Below are 13,721 nucleotides of genomic sequence, written 5' to 3'. Positions count from 1 at the left end.
CTAATAAATAGTTTCTTTGTTTCTTTGTCTTATTTACATTATAGCTATAAATATTGCACTTATTCAATTTTAGCGTTGTTTGAACAGCTGTGACAATTTTAATCAAAATCGGTTTGATTTACAGTATAAGCCTGAATGGTTTGAGAGTTTTATTATGTAATTATACTACTCCTAAAACATTTGCTTTCCAGACCATGCGAAAGAGCAGCTTGGCTAAAGGCCAGTGTGCTGGAAGAGTAGCCAGAGAGTGTTACAGTCACAGTGCATTGTGCATTGAGTACACATCTTAACATCATTGAGTTTTAGCTTACACACTCCACTCTTTAAACGGATTACAGTACAGGTTAGTGAGCATTTGCTATTGTTAGCGTTATTGAATACTACAACGTTTAACAAAGACCACTGATAAGCAGCCACACTTAATCACAAGAAAATGCTTAATGAAACTGGTCGGTGATACTGTGTTTATTGTACAGGTGCTCAACAATATCCCCTTGTTACTGGACTGGTTTAACGTAAAGGCCTCTTTGTTCGATACAGACAGTATGTACAGACAGGCGCTCTTTCATAACCAGAGCAGTGTGCTTTAAAGGTCTCTCTCTCTGTCTTTCTTGTCCACCCCCTCTCCCCCCTCTTTACTCCATCTTCTTTCTTGTCTTTCAGGAACCACCAAAGCTCTACCCTTCAGTTTTGGCAGAGAACAGAAAACCCATTCGTGTCCTGTCACTTTTTGATGGGATCGCAACAGGTTAGTGAAGAATGTCCGCTCTTCCTTTCATCCTCTCAACAGAAAATAGTGCTGATCATGTTACACTCATCCTGGCTTTTTAAGTGCACTTAGCTTAACCGTTATACTGGCCACCCATGGATATTGCTGTACTGCTCACGTTCTAATGTGTGATTTTTCTATGAGGATTAACTGCGGAGTTTTGACTCTTTGTGGTCCATATTCATACTTAAAGCCTGATTATTATGTGGCATATGCATATTTGGCAGGCAAAAAAACTATCTCTCGGGTCACTAAATACTCTACTATACTCCACTCCACTACAATGCAATTTTAAATTCGTCAAGAAACTGTGATCACATTTAGCATTGTTCGGTGAATTTTCCTGAGCAAAATCCTATCAATTTCAATAGGAATGTACACAATCTGGAATTTACTGTGAGTGTGAAATATTTCCCCATGCAGATTTCGCATCCGGTTCAAGTTGTTCACGTGGATTCGCCACGTTTACCAACAGAAATCTGCTTGGTTTGAACGTGACAATGGACATTTATAGCCAGCAAAAGGTGTGACTGCACCTTTAAACCTAACAAGCTGTTAATTTTTACAGGGGATTTGGGCACCCCCGGAAGAACGCAATTTGAAATCCCCCATCTTTGTTAATGGGTGCTCAGTTCTGCAGCCGGGTTGTTTTGAAATGCCATGTGACTAATACTCTGACACACTGCATTTACACTGTCCAATAATAAGCACAAAAAACTATTTTAGTGTTTGATTGTCGTGGGGTTTTGTGATTTATTTTAGGGTTACTGGTTCTGAAGGACCTGGGTATACAGGTGGAGCGTTATGTGGCCTCAGAAGTGTGTGAGGACTCTATCACAGTTGGCCTCGTTCGGCACCAGGGACGCATCATGTATGTTGGTGACGTGAGAAACGTCACCCATAAACACGTGAGTATGATCCTTCACCTCAGTTTACTGTTGTTCCATACGAAATTTATTTTAAAGCAGCTCCATTAACCATTAACGGCCATCTTGGTAACTTACCGGGGTTTTTTTAAGTACAGCTCTTATCTACTTGAATTCACTAAGACAAATAATCATAATTTTTGTCCATTATCAATAACTTTTGACTGAAATGGTATCTATATAAATTGATTTCAGGTTAAAGCTTGGCAATCTCTTTCGTTTTTCAATAAATGGTCTTTCACTTCGATGTACTGTCTATGTTCATACTTAACAAAATACTTAAAGGTGCTGTATGTAATTTTGACTGTATTACTGAATCATAAAAATACCAAATTATATTTACAGATATTTAGGAAACATGCTAAGTTCACATACTTGTTTCTTCGAAAAACAACACTACAGCCAGTTATTCTACTTTGAAATGTGCGTTCCGTGTTGAAATGTCTGTTTTTGTTATGGTCTGTGTGATCCCGCCCTCTGCCAATTACCTGATAGTATTTCAACACCCCTGGGTTGCCGGTTGGTGGAAAACACCGCCTATTGCGGGCATGGATGCAAGCTAAAGAAATGGGTCTGAGATTGCAGATTCTATCCATCCTAAAAAGCCTCAGCAGAATCCATCTGTCCAGTACGGCTAGAGAAATTTTAAACGTGGATAAATTAACTCATCAACCTAGAGTGTAAGGCCCGTCTCCTTCGATTGCCAATTGCTCTCGTTCCTGTTGCGTGTCCTCAATCTGGCAACCCGCTTGAGCATAGAGTCTGAGGAGGAGGAAGGGAAACCACTCTCTCCAATATTTTGAATTTGGACTACAGGATCCATTTCAACCACTAGCTATCAATATTACATACTGCACCTTTAATACACTTCTGTTCATCACTATATACAATTTTTCATGTTTATATCAATATTTCACAGATCCAGGAGTGGGGGCCATTTGATCTTGTCATCGGTGGAAGCCCGTGCAATGACCTGTCCATAGTGAATCCAGCAAGAAAAGGTCTCTTTGGTAGGAGTATATTCAGCTGTGTGTTCTAGTCTTAGTCTCTTTAATTGGACATGACTAGTATCAGTGTTTCACACTAGCATTCAAAAGTTTAGGGGCATTAGGATTTGTTTGTTTAACAAATTAATATTGTAATTAATATTGTGCAAGGATGTATTAAATCTCTCAAAAGAGACAGTAAAGACATTTATAAAGTTACAAAAGATTTCTGTTACTTTTTTTTGAACAAAAATGGGAAAAGATAATAATAATTAAAATAATAATAATTAAAAGTTAAGCAGCACTACTTTTTTCAACATTGATAATAAGAAATGTTTCTTGAGCAGTATATCAGTATATTAGAATGATTTCTGAAGGACTGGAGTAACGATGCTGAAAATTCAGCTTTGTCATCACAGAAATAAATTACATTTTAGAATATATCAAAACAGAAAAAAGTAAAATTTATATTGTAACAATAATTTCACCATCCCCTAACGTTTGATTGGTAGTGGATGTTTCACTTATTTTTATAACACAGCTCATATATCTCTGTATACATTTTAATGATAACTGTCATGTTGAGTTTCTGTCTTTCATCTTGTTTTTTGTAACCCATCTCACTCTTTCAGAGGGCACGGGTCGGCTCTTCTTCGAGTTTTACCGGCTGTTACATGAGGCCCGACCGAAAGAGGGAGATAACAGGCCGTTTTTCTGGCTCTTTGAGAATGTGGTGGCCATGGGCGTCAGCGACAAGAGGGACATCTCACGCTTTTTAGAGGTGCAAAATTGACCATGGGACAGTTGCATACACATAGTAGCTAAGTTAAGAACTAGTCTGGCCAACTAATTAGTTAGGGCTAATCAGTCTTACTTTTCAGATTTCAAATTAGACCAATCTTCCTTTTCATATAAGTTATGACTGGTCTTGATGAACAAAATTAGATTACTAACTTGTAAGACTAGTATAAGCAGTTTATGCAACTGACCACAATTTGACATAATGATTAAGACTCATACTCAGTGGGGCTTTAATATAAACCAGTAGGTTTTGCTTCCACCTAGTGGTACAGCGCCCTGCTCTGCAAGAACAAATTAACCCCTCATATTCTTGCTAGCTCAACATTACAAAAGCTCAGAGTATATTTTAATTAATTATCAGAGGTGTAAAGAGTACCTGAAAACCATACTTGAGTAAAAGTACAGATTTCTTACTGCGAAAACAAGTTACAAGTCACCAATTCCAATACAACTTGAATAAAAGTCTTAGGGCCCTATCTTGCACCCAGCGCAATTGACTTTGTACACCGACGCATGTGTCATTCCTATTTTGCACCCGCGCAAGGCGCGCTTTTCCCTCCACAGAATCACGTCGCTAAACTAGTGAATGAACTTGCGCTACCTGGGCGGTTCAGCGCAAAAAAGGAGGCGTGTTCCGGCGCAAACAATCCCTGGTGCTATTTTGCTGTTCCATTAAACAATTGCGCCACTGACCAGAAAAAACCTAGTCTAAAGTCAGTGGCGCGTTGCGCGTTGTTCATTATGCTATTTTAAGGGCGCATGCTTGACCATAATGTATAGCGTGCACAACGCGCATACACTTTGCTCATGTAACCTACACAGATGCAACAGTTATTTTTGCAAATCATAAATTGTTACACTAAAAAAATATTAACACATGAGATGACGGAAATCATTGTGGTGTGCCACGAAGATGTGAAAAAATAGGCATAAATCTAGCTTACAAATGATTCAGGCTAATTGTAATAATTAAGGATAAAACCTGTTTGCCCAATAGTGGCAAGACATATATGTATATAAGGACATCTGACAAATTGGTTTGTCCGTCAAGAACCAGGAAAAAAAATCGACTGAAAAACTGAAAAAACTGAAAGACTGAAAAAAAAAGACTGTGAAATCACCTTTACCATAATGTACAACATTACAACTTCACTTCTCTGTCTTTCACTGCTCTTACAAGCACATCAGTCTCCTCGGCTGTGAACCGCTCCTGGCGTGCGCCTGGTAAATACGCCATAATAATAGCAATCCATAATGGAACTTGCGCACCTGCTTTTAAAGGGAATGTTGGATGACGCTCGGATTGGTTTATTCACGTTACGCCCAAACCACGCCTATGAATAATGAAGCTACTTCAGACCAACCCATTTTAGATTTGCGCCGGACGCAAGAGCCATTTATCCCGCCGGGAAAATAGCAACAGCGCCGAGACCCGCCCACAAAGTTACTTGCGCTTCGCGCGTTGACACTTGCGTTTCAGATCGTTAAAATAGGGCCCTTAAAGTATCTGATTCTTCATTTTACTCATACTAAATATAGGCTCAACGATGCACTAGTCCTCGACGCCTGAGAGACATACCAGTGAAAATAAGAAAAAATATTTTTGTAAGATGAGAAATATAATTTTTTAATCAAAATAAAACTGAACACCTCAATATTGCAATAAATCAAGGTCGACACAACAGCCTCTTAAACGTCTACAAACTCTCAGGTCTCAGTTAAGCTCAAGTGCACAAAAAGGCCATAAGTAAACCAATATCCTTCAAAAGGGTCTCGTCAATATAGCAGATAAATCAAAAATGTTAAGTACAATTAAATAGTCAAAGCCTTCTTGCAATGGATGTCCTGGTTTCAGCCTCACCACCGGCTGCAGTCATGTCCTCATCTCATAAATCAAACACTTGCGATTCATCAACTACCTGCTAATGCATTCACATTAATGTAAAGTAGCCTTGTTGACATGTTTGGGTGATGTAAGGCAAAACGCATAAGATAATATAGTACCTTCAATGCCCTTAGATGGTGATATCGCTTCTTTATAACTGATGCAGAAAAAGTTAGGTGCCATGCAAAATGTATTGTGTAACTGCATTACTCGACGGAAATGTTTTGGAGTAAAAAGTACATTTACTTGTTCAAAAATGTAGTCAAGTAGAGCGTAAAAGCTGCTAATATCTTTCATACTCAGTCCAACTACAAAGTAGCCAAAAAGATACTTAAGTACAGTAACTAATTACATTACACCACTGTTAATTGTTATACATTTAAATCAATATAATATTTTATTGTTTGTTTTTATCACAGTGCAACCCAGTGATGATCGATGCTAAGGAGGTCTCTGCTGCCCACAGAGCTCGCTACTTTTGGGGTAACCTGCCTGGCATGAACAGGTTAGTTAGACGTGGACTCTACATTCACTTTATTATTTAATTTCTCACTTTGTCATTTCATTCTCTCTATTTCCTTCTTCTCTCAGACCGCTGAGCGCCATGTGCACTGATAAACTGGACCTTCAAGACTGTCTGGAGCATGGCAGGACAGCTAAGGTACCCCTTAGACAAACCCTCGATTGATTTCTGGATGAAGCTTTGTACAGCAACACAGTTTCTTTAAACATCTTTTACAGTTTGGTAAAGTGCGGACCATCACCACACGGTCAAATTCCATAAAGCAGGGCAAAGACCAGCACTTCCCTGTATTCATGAATGACAAAGAGGACATCTTGTGGTGCACTGAGATGGAAAGGTATGACCAAATGCCTTTATAAAGTTCTGAAATATATGTGCTATAAGACCAAATGTAAATGTGAAATGTTTCCATCCACATATTTTTATGCAAATTTTGGGATATAACATGAAAAAATTAGATGGGAAAAGCTAAGATGTGCATAAAAAATGTATGTGCTCAATTGAAGCTGATCATTTTTTATCTGATAAGAAGACAAACACTGATGGAAGCATATTTACTGAATAATTCACTTGATGCCCAACTAAAAACTGGACATGATTGGATAAATGGACTAACCAGTGGGCCAATTTCATCACACAGCATCTCAGATGTTTTTCTAAAATGCCTGAGCCAATGTCTGTCATCAAAATGGATGGGTACAATTACATCCTTGGACTGTCTTACAAGATTGTGTTCCCAAACACCAGACATACACCTTGAATGCAAGATAACATCACAACGTTTATTGCAATTCCCCACAGTGGCTTCCCCGATTGCAGCAACCAATTTTTATTACAGATACTGTGCACCAATTTTCCAGGAAGTGACAGTTTTGTTCTTTTGAACATAATGGTTGGATGTCTTTCTTGCAATATTTCAAGTTAAATTCACAACTTTGGATGAAAACATATAGACACTGGCATTTAATCAACCCCAGTGAACAGTGATTTTATCTCATATTGATTGAATCATCAGTCATTTACTGGCTGTCTGAAACCATATCCTACTCAGGAGAACAGAAAATGACCACATATCAATACAATGAGACATGTCAAGTAATCCATAACATTGATATAAATAACTAAATACAAACACCATGAAATGGTTTGACAAACACAATTTTATTTCCTCCATCCATCCATCCATCCATCCATCTTCTTCCGCTTTATCCAGGGTCGGGTCACGGGGCAGCAGTCTAAGCAGAGATGCCCAGACTTCCCTCTCCCTAGACACTTCCTCTAGCTTATCCGGGGGTACACCGAGGCGTTCCCAGGCCAGCCGGGAGACATAGTCCCTCCAGCGTGTCCTTGGTCTTCCCTGGGGCCTCCTCCCGGTTGGACATGCCTGAAACACCTTCCCGGGAAGGCGCTCAGGAGGCATCCGGAACAGATGCCCGCGCCACCTCAGCTGACCCCTCTCGATGTGGAGGAGCAGCGGCTCTACTCCGAGTTCCTCCCGAGTGACTGAGCTTCTCACCCAATCTCTAAGGGAGCGCCCAGCCACCCTGCGGAGAAAGCTCATTTCGGCCGCCTGTATCCGGGATCTTGTCCTTTCGGTCATGACCCAAAGCTCATGACTATAGGTGAGAGTAGGAACGTAGATTGACTGGTAAATCAAGAGCTTCGCCTTACGGCTTAGCTCTTTCTTCACCACGACAGACCGGTACATCGACCGCAATACTGCAGAAGCTGCACCGATCCGTCTGTCAATCTCCCGTTCCATCCTCCCCTCACTCGTGGACAAGACCCCTAGATACTTGAACTCCTCCACTTGAGGCAGGAACTCTCCACCAACCTGAAGTGGGCAAACCACCCTTTTCTGACTGAGGACCATGGCCTCGGATTTGGAGGTGCTGATCCTCATCCCAGCCGCTTCACACTCGGCTGCAAACCGTCCCAGTGCATGCTGAAGGTCCTGGTTAGAAGGGGCCAACACGACAACGTCATCCGCAAAGAGCAGAGACGAAACCGCGTGGTCCCCAAACCTGACACCCTCCGGCCCCTGGCTGCGCCTAGAAATTCTGTCCATAAAAATTATGAACAGAACCGGCAACAAAGGGCAGCCCTGCCGGAGTCCAACATGCAACATGGAACAAGTCTGACTTACTGCCGGCAATGCGGACCAAACTCCTGCTTCGGTCATACAGGGACCGGACAGCCCTTAGCAAAGGACCCCGGACACCATACTCCCCGAGCACCCTCCACAGGACGCCGCGAGGGACACAGTCGAATGCCTTCTCCAAATCCACAAAACACATGTGGACTGGTTGGGCAAACTCCCATGAACCCTCCAGCACCCTGTAGAGGGTATAGAGCTGGTCCAGTGTACCACGGCCCAGACGAAAACCAGACTGTTCCTCCTGAATCCGAGGTTCTACTATCGGACGTATTCTCCTCTCCAGTACCCTGGCATAGACTTTCCCGGGGAGGCTGAGAAGTGTGATCCCCCTGTAGTTGGAACACACCCTCCGGTCCCCCTTCTTAAAAAGAGGGACCACCACCCCAGTCTGCCATCCCAGAGGATGGGATGCATCTGCCATCCCACGCGATGCTGCAGAGGCGTGTCAGCCAAGACAGCCCCATAACATCCAGAGACTTGAGGTACTCAGGGCGGATCTCATCCACCCCCGGTGCCTTGCCACCGAGGAGTTTCTTGACCACCTCGGTGACTTCAGCTTGGGTGATGGACGAGTCCTCCTCTGAGCCCCCAGCCTCTGCTTCCTCAATGGAAGACGTGATGGCGGGATTGAGGAGATCCTCGAAGTATTCCTTCCACCGTCCGACGACATCCCCAGTTGAGGTCAACAGCCGCCCATCGCCACTGTAAACAGCGTTGGTAGGGCACTGCTTCCCCCTCCTGAGGCGCCGGACAGTTTGCCAGAATCTCTTCGAGGCCAGCCGATAGTCCTTTTCCATGGCCTCACCGAACTCCTCCCAGGCCCGAGTTTTTGCCTCCACAACCACCTGGGCTGCAGTGGAGTCCCACAAGCCAACCAGGCCCGATAGGACTCCTTCTTCAGCTTGACGGCATCCCTTACTTCCGGTGTCCACCACCGGGTTCGTGGATTGCCGCCTCGACATGCACCGGAGACCTTGCGTCCACAGCTCCGAGCGGCCGCTTTGACAATGGAGGTGGAGAACATGGTCCACTCGGACTCAATATCTCCAGCCTCCCTCGGAATCTGGTCGAAGTTCTGCCGGAGGTAGGAGTTGAAGATCTCTCTGACAGGAGACTCGGCCAAACGTTCCCAGCAGACCCTTACAGTACGCTTGGGTCTACCGAGTCTTTCCAGCTTCCTCCCCCGCCATCGGATCCAACTCACCACCAGGTGGTGATCAGTTGACAGCTCCGCCCCTCTCTTCACCCGAGTGTCCAAGACATGCGGCCGCAGGTCAGATGAAACGACCACAAAGTCCATCATTGACCTACGACCTAGAGTGTCCTGGTGCCATGTGCACTGATGGACACTCTTATGCCTGAACATGGTGTTCGTTATGGACAAACCGTAACTAGCACAGAAGTCCAATAACTGAACACCACTCGGGTTCAGATCAGGGGGCCGTTCCTCCCAATCACGCCCCTCCAGGTGTCACTGTCATTGCCCACGTAGGCGTTGAAGTCCCCCAGTAGAACGACGTAGTCCCCAGTCGGTGCACTTTCCAGCACCCCTCCCAGGGACACCAAGAAGGCCGGGTAATCTGCACTGCTGTTCGGCCCGTAGGCACACACAACAGTGTGTGCCCGAAGGCGCAGGGAAGGCGCAGGGAAACGACCCTTTCGTTCACCGGGGTAAACTCCAACACATGGCGGCAGAGCTGGGGGGCTATAAGCAAACCCACACCAGCCTGCCGCCTCTCACTATGGGTAACTCCGGAGTGGTGAAGAGTCCATCCTCTCTCGAGGAGCGTGGTCCCAGAGCCCAAGCCGTGCGTAGAGGTGATTCCGACTATCTCTAGTCGGAACCTCTCAACCTCACGCACAATCTCAGACTCCTTCCCCTCCAGTGAGGTGACATTCCATGTCCCAAGAGCCAGTTTCCGTGTCCAGGGATCGGGTTGTCTAGGCTCCCGCCTTCGACTGCTGCCCGATTTTCTTTGCACCGGCCCCTTACGGTCCCTCCTGTTAGTGGTGGGCCCACGGGAAGGTGTCCCCACGTCGCTCCTTTGGGCTGAGCCCGGCCGGACCCCGTGGGGGAAGGCCCGGCCACCAGGCGCTCGCATACGAGCCCCAACCCCAGGTCTGGCTCCAGGGTGGGGCCCCGGCTGCGTTGTCCTTGTCTTCATAAGGGGTTTTTGAACTGCTCTTAGTCTGACCCGTCACCTAGGACCTGTTTGCCTTGGGAGACCCTACCAGGGGCATATAGCCCCGGACAACGTAGCTCCTAGGTTCATTCGGGTACTCAAACCCCTCCACCACGTTAAGGTGGCAGTTCAAGGAGGAGATTTTATTTCCTGATTTGGTAAATGTGTTCCTGGCTTGAATTACACCTCGACCGACCACCTTCCCTGTTCAATTTATGGAAAAATGGTTGAAAGTTACCCTGCCAATCGAAAGACTAACGACCAGGTACGCTCATCATGACGTCACATACGCATCTTGAGTTTCACTTTCAACATTCAACACTTTTCAATGGAATGCGGTTGGTCGAAAGTTTACTTGATAAAGTTATAAATATGAATATTTTTCTTACACAAACGCGTCGATTGGCTTCGGAAGGCCTTTATTAACACCCCGGAGCCGCATGGAGCACGTTATTTGACGGACAGATGCACTTTTTATGGACTTCAAAAACAGAGCAACTATGAATCCTTGTTCTAATGCTTGGATTAGCCTGGAGTTTTGTAATATAACTCCGATTTTATTCGTCTGAAAGAAGAATGTCTTATACACCTAGGATGACTTGGGGGTGAGGAAATTATGGGCTAATTTTCATTTTTGGTTGAACTATCCCTTTAAGTAAACATACACTACTGTTCAACTACTACTGTTTTTTTTTTACGTTTTTGAAAGAATTCTCTTATGGTGACAAAGGCTGCATTTATTAAAGTTTTTTTGCAACATCAAAACTTTTTGCTGTCATTTTTATCAGTATAATATCCTTTAATGCGTCCTGTATGATATTCTATTTCTCTAATACAAAAACTGTACTAGATTATTCATAATCGATTCATATCATAAGAGTGTCGCATTTGTGAATACATTTACACTAAATTGCTGCCATTTCTCTTTTTTTTTCTGGATGTTAGGGTGTTCGGCTTCCCTGTCCATTACACAGACGTGTCAAACATGAGTCGTCTGGCCAGGCAGAGGCTGCTGGGAAGGTCTTGGAGCGTCCCGGTCATCCGTCACTTGTTTGCACCACTCAAAGAGTACTTTGCCTGCGTCTGAACTCAAACCCAGTACAGATGAGAAAAATCGAAAACCGATGTAATACCAAGAGCTTCAAAACCGAGCTCTCTTATGTTATTTGCAAGTTCGACATCAAAAAAAAGGTATTTCATGTTTTGTTTTGGGTTTTTTCTTCTGGTTTGGAATTAATTGATTCTTTTTTTAATTCTATTTAATTTTTTTATTATCCATTTTACTTTTTAGCAGTGTTATCCAGTATTTGAATTGATTTATGTGTGCAAGCTATACTTGAGACACAGCCTCCTTTTTAAGGCACTGAGAGACGATGTTGCAATTCGAGGCAGATGAGACGGAAAATCGCATTTAAGTTCGCCCAAACATTTCGACTCTTGAGTTTTTCGACTATCGGGTCACGGATCGATCTAATTCTCACACTGCGCGTCTTTCCTCTCCTCCAGCGTCTGAGCCTTGGTGAGAGCGGGGAAAAAAGGCTTTCTCTTCAGTGTCAGGGGAGCTTTGTCTTAACCAATCCAAAACACCAGATCACAAATACCTCTTTGTTTACAGTTTCTATACACAACTGAAGGTAATAAAGGTACTACTGTAATAGATGACAATATGGTGCTTCAAGGTGGTGAAAAACATTGCAACTCATGTGGTGCTACTACGACTAACAAGATCGTGGAGTCATGTTTTGTAGCTTCGCCAGGTAAAACGAATGACTGAAACTTTGAAAAAAAAAAAAAAAAAACTGCAGGTCATGCCAGGTCTGTCACATCTCATTTTATATCTTTTACAGCCTTTTTGTACAATATTCTCTGGTGCTCTTTTCAAAAACAAACAAAAAAAAAACGCCTCAGCCTTTCAATCTTGGAGGTCTGCTTCCTTTCAGTATGGCTGCAATCCAGCCACATGGGCGGTGATGTTTTTGTCATCTATACCTTGAAATCAAAGGCTGTGGTGAGCTACTTTTTTTCTAGTGTCACCCAGACCAGAATCATTACTGTACAACTCTTGGCGTGCGTGGCGGCCGCGGGGAGGATGGAATCGGTCTTTCGTCGGCCAGGTGAATCCACCTTCAACTGCGGCGCCCGCATGCTATTCTCAGTCAGGTGCAAAACTTTAAAGGTGCGGCTTCACAATGTTCTTCTACCTTTTTATAGCAATTTTTTGTGCTGTTACCAACAATATCGAGCACTTTTGTATATGTATACTTCTTTATTTCCTTGATATTTTTTTTATCTTTCTCCTTGATTCTTGTGAATTGTTCTCTTTTTTTGGTTCTGTTAAATGATGTGAAACTCTTGCCGTTATATAAGGTAATACTTTGTTGTGTACAGTAGGGCTGTGCCAATAGATGTGAACGAATGAGCTAGGATAGAATAAATCCATCTGTCGTGCCGGTGGTGAAGGGGCCGAATTCGAATAGCACCCCTCTCATGTTTCCATGTGCTACGGAGTCGCTTTATCATAACTCACGTCAAGAAATAGTGTCTGCTCACTGTTCTTACCGCTATATAATCCCAAAGTGAGTGTGCTTGTATCCCTGTAGGAAAAGTAGACAGATGGGGTGTCGGTATATGACATCGCACGGTTGTTAACTACGTCTGGTCCCTAGCGTAGATCTGAGAACATTATTATGTTTGCAAATGGTGGATGTTGACCATGTCAATAATTTAGTTATCACGCAAGCTATATAGGCTAAATTTGTGAATTTGGTTAGAAGTGGGCTCTAATGAAATCCTTGTTAGGCTCTTTTTTTATTTAAGGCATTGCACTGCTTACATACCTTAACATTTGTCATGTTCAGCAAAGTTTCTTCTTTTATTGTCCAAATTTTATCAATGCCCAGATTTTTTTCTTTTTTGTACATTTTGTACATAGAAATTGTCTGTTGCTTTTTTTTTTTTAAAAATGACCTATGAGATGTACAAATATAAGTCTTTGCTAATATATATCATAGAATCAAAACAGCACTAAAATCGCAAGGGGGGGTAATTGACAAAATGGCAACAGGCTAATTGACATAAGCTATAAAGCAGCAGGGTGTCTTTTGTAATTCATATTTATATGTGTCGAACGGGGGATAAAACTAAAGAATGAGTTCGCCAAGTGATTTTAACAGTCCCATCTTTACTGCACAGCCCTACATACAAAAGTGTGTTTCAATTTGCTTTTTAATTATTATTATTTTTAAATACTAAGAGAGGGATTGTAGGTGTTTCCTAAGGTGCTAAACATTTTATCTAATTGAGAAAAATATATGATTTGGAAAATAATTAAACTTGTCTTGATAATGATTGTTTTTTTTCCCGTTTGTTTCTTGTAGTATTGGAGAAGCACTATTATTTTACTCTCTCATATAAAGATATTAACAAAGGCATTTTAACTTTGTACTTGAAAAAATGATAAATGATGAAAGATTCTTATATTGTTTTAGAA

At 42.8% G+C, this 13,721-nt stretch overlaps 1 protein-coding gene across 7 annotated transcripts in view; it reads left to right on the top strand.

Annotated features, from left to right (window-relative positions):
- Window positions 1-13,721, top strand: part of dnmt3ab (DNA (cytosine-5-)-methyltransferase 3 alpha b) — a 62,647-nt gene extending 48,926 nt beyond the window's left edge. For 5 of the 7 annotated variants that reach the window (XM_079833316.1, XM_079833313.1, XM_079833314.1 and 2 more), the window contains 8 exons: window positions 664-748; window positions 1,532-1,677; window positions 2,615-2,705; window positions 3,314-3,462; window positions 5,787-5,872; window positions 5,959-6,028; window positions 6,109-6,227; window positions 11,177-13,721. In XM_079833316.1, coding sequence (XP_079689442.1) covers window positions 664-748; window positions 1,532-1,677; window positions 2,615-2,705; window positions 3,314-3,462; window positions 5,787-5,872; window positions 5,959-6,028; window positions 6,109-6,227; window positions 11,177-11,318 — 888 coding nt within the window. In that variant the 3' untranslated portion in view covers window positions 11,319-13,721. The remainder of the gene's footprint in view (window positions 1-663; window positions 749-1,531; window positions 1,678-2,614; window positions 2,706-3,313; window positions 3,463-5,786; window positions 5,873-5,958; window positions 6,029-6,108; window positions 6,228-11,176) is intronic. The other 2 variants (XM_079833317.1, XM_079833315.1) reach the window with 1 other exon arrangement.

Source organism: Gobio gobio (assembly GCF_949357685.1).
Source record: "Gobio gobio genome assembly, chromosome: 13".
Lineage (NCBI taxonomy): Eukaryota > Metazoa > Chordata > Actinopteri > Cypriniformes > Gobionidae > Gobio > Gobio gobio.
Note: the sequence above shows the minus strand (reverse complement) of the source record. Positions and strands in the feature narration are given on the sequence as shown.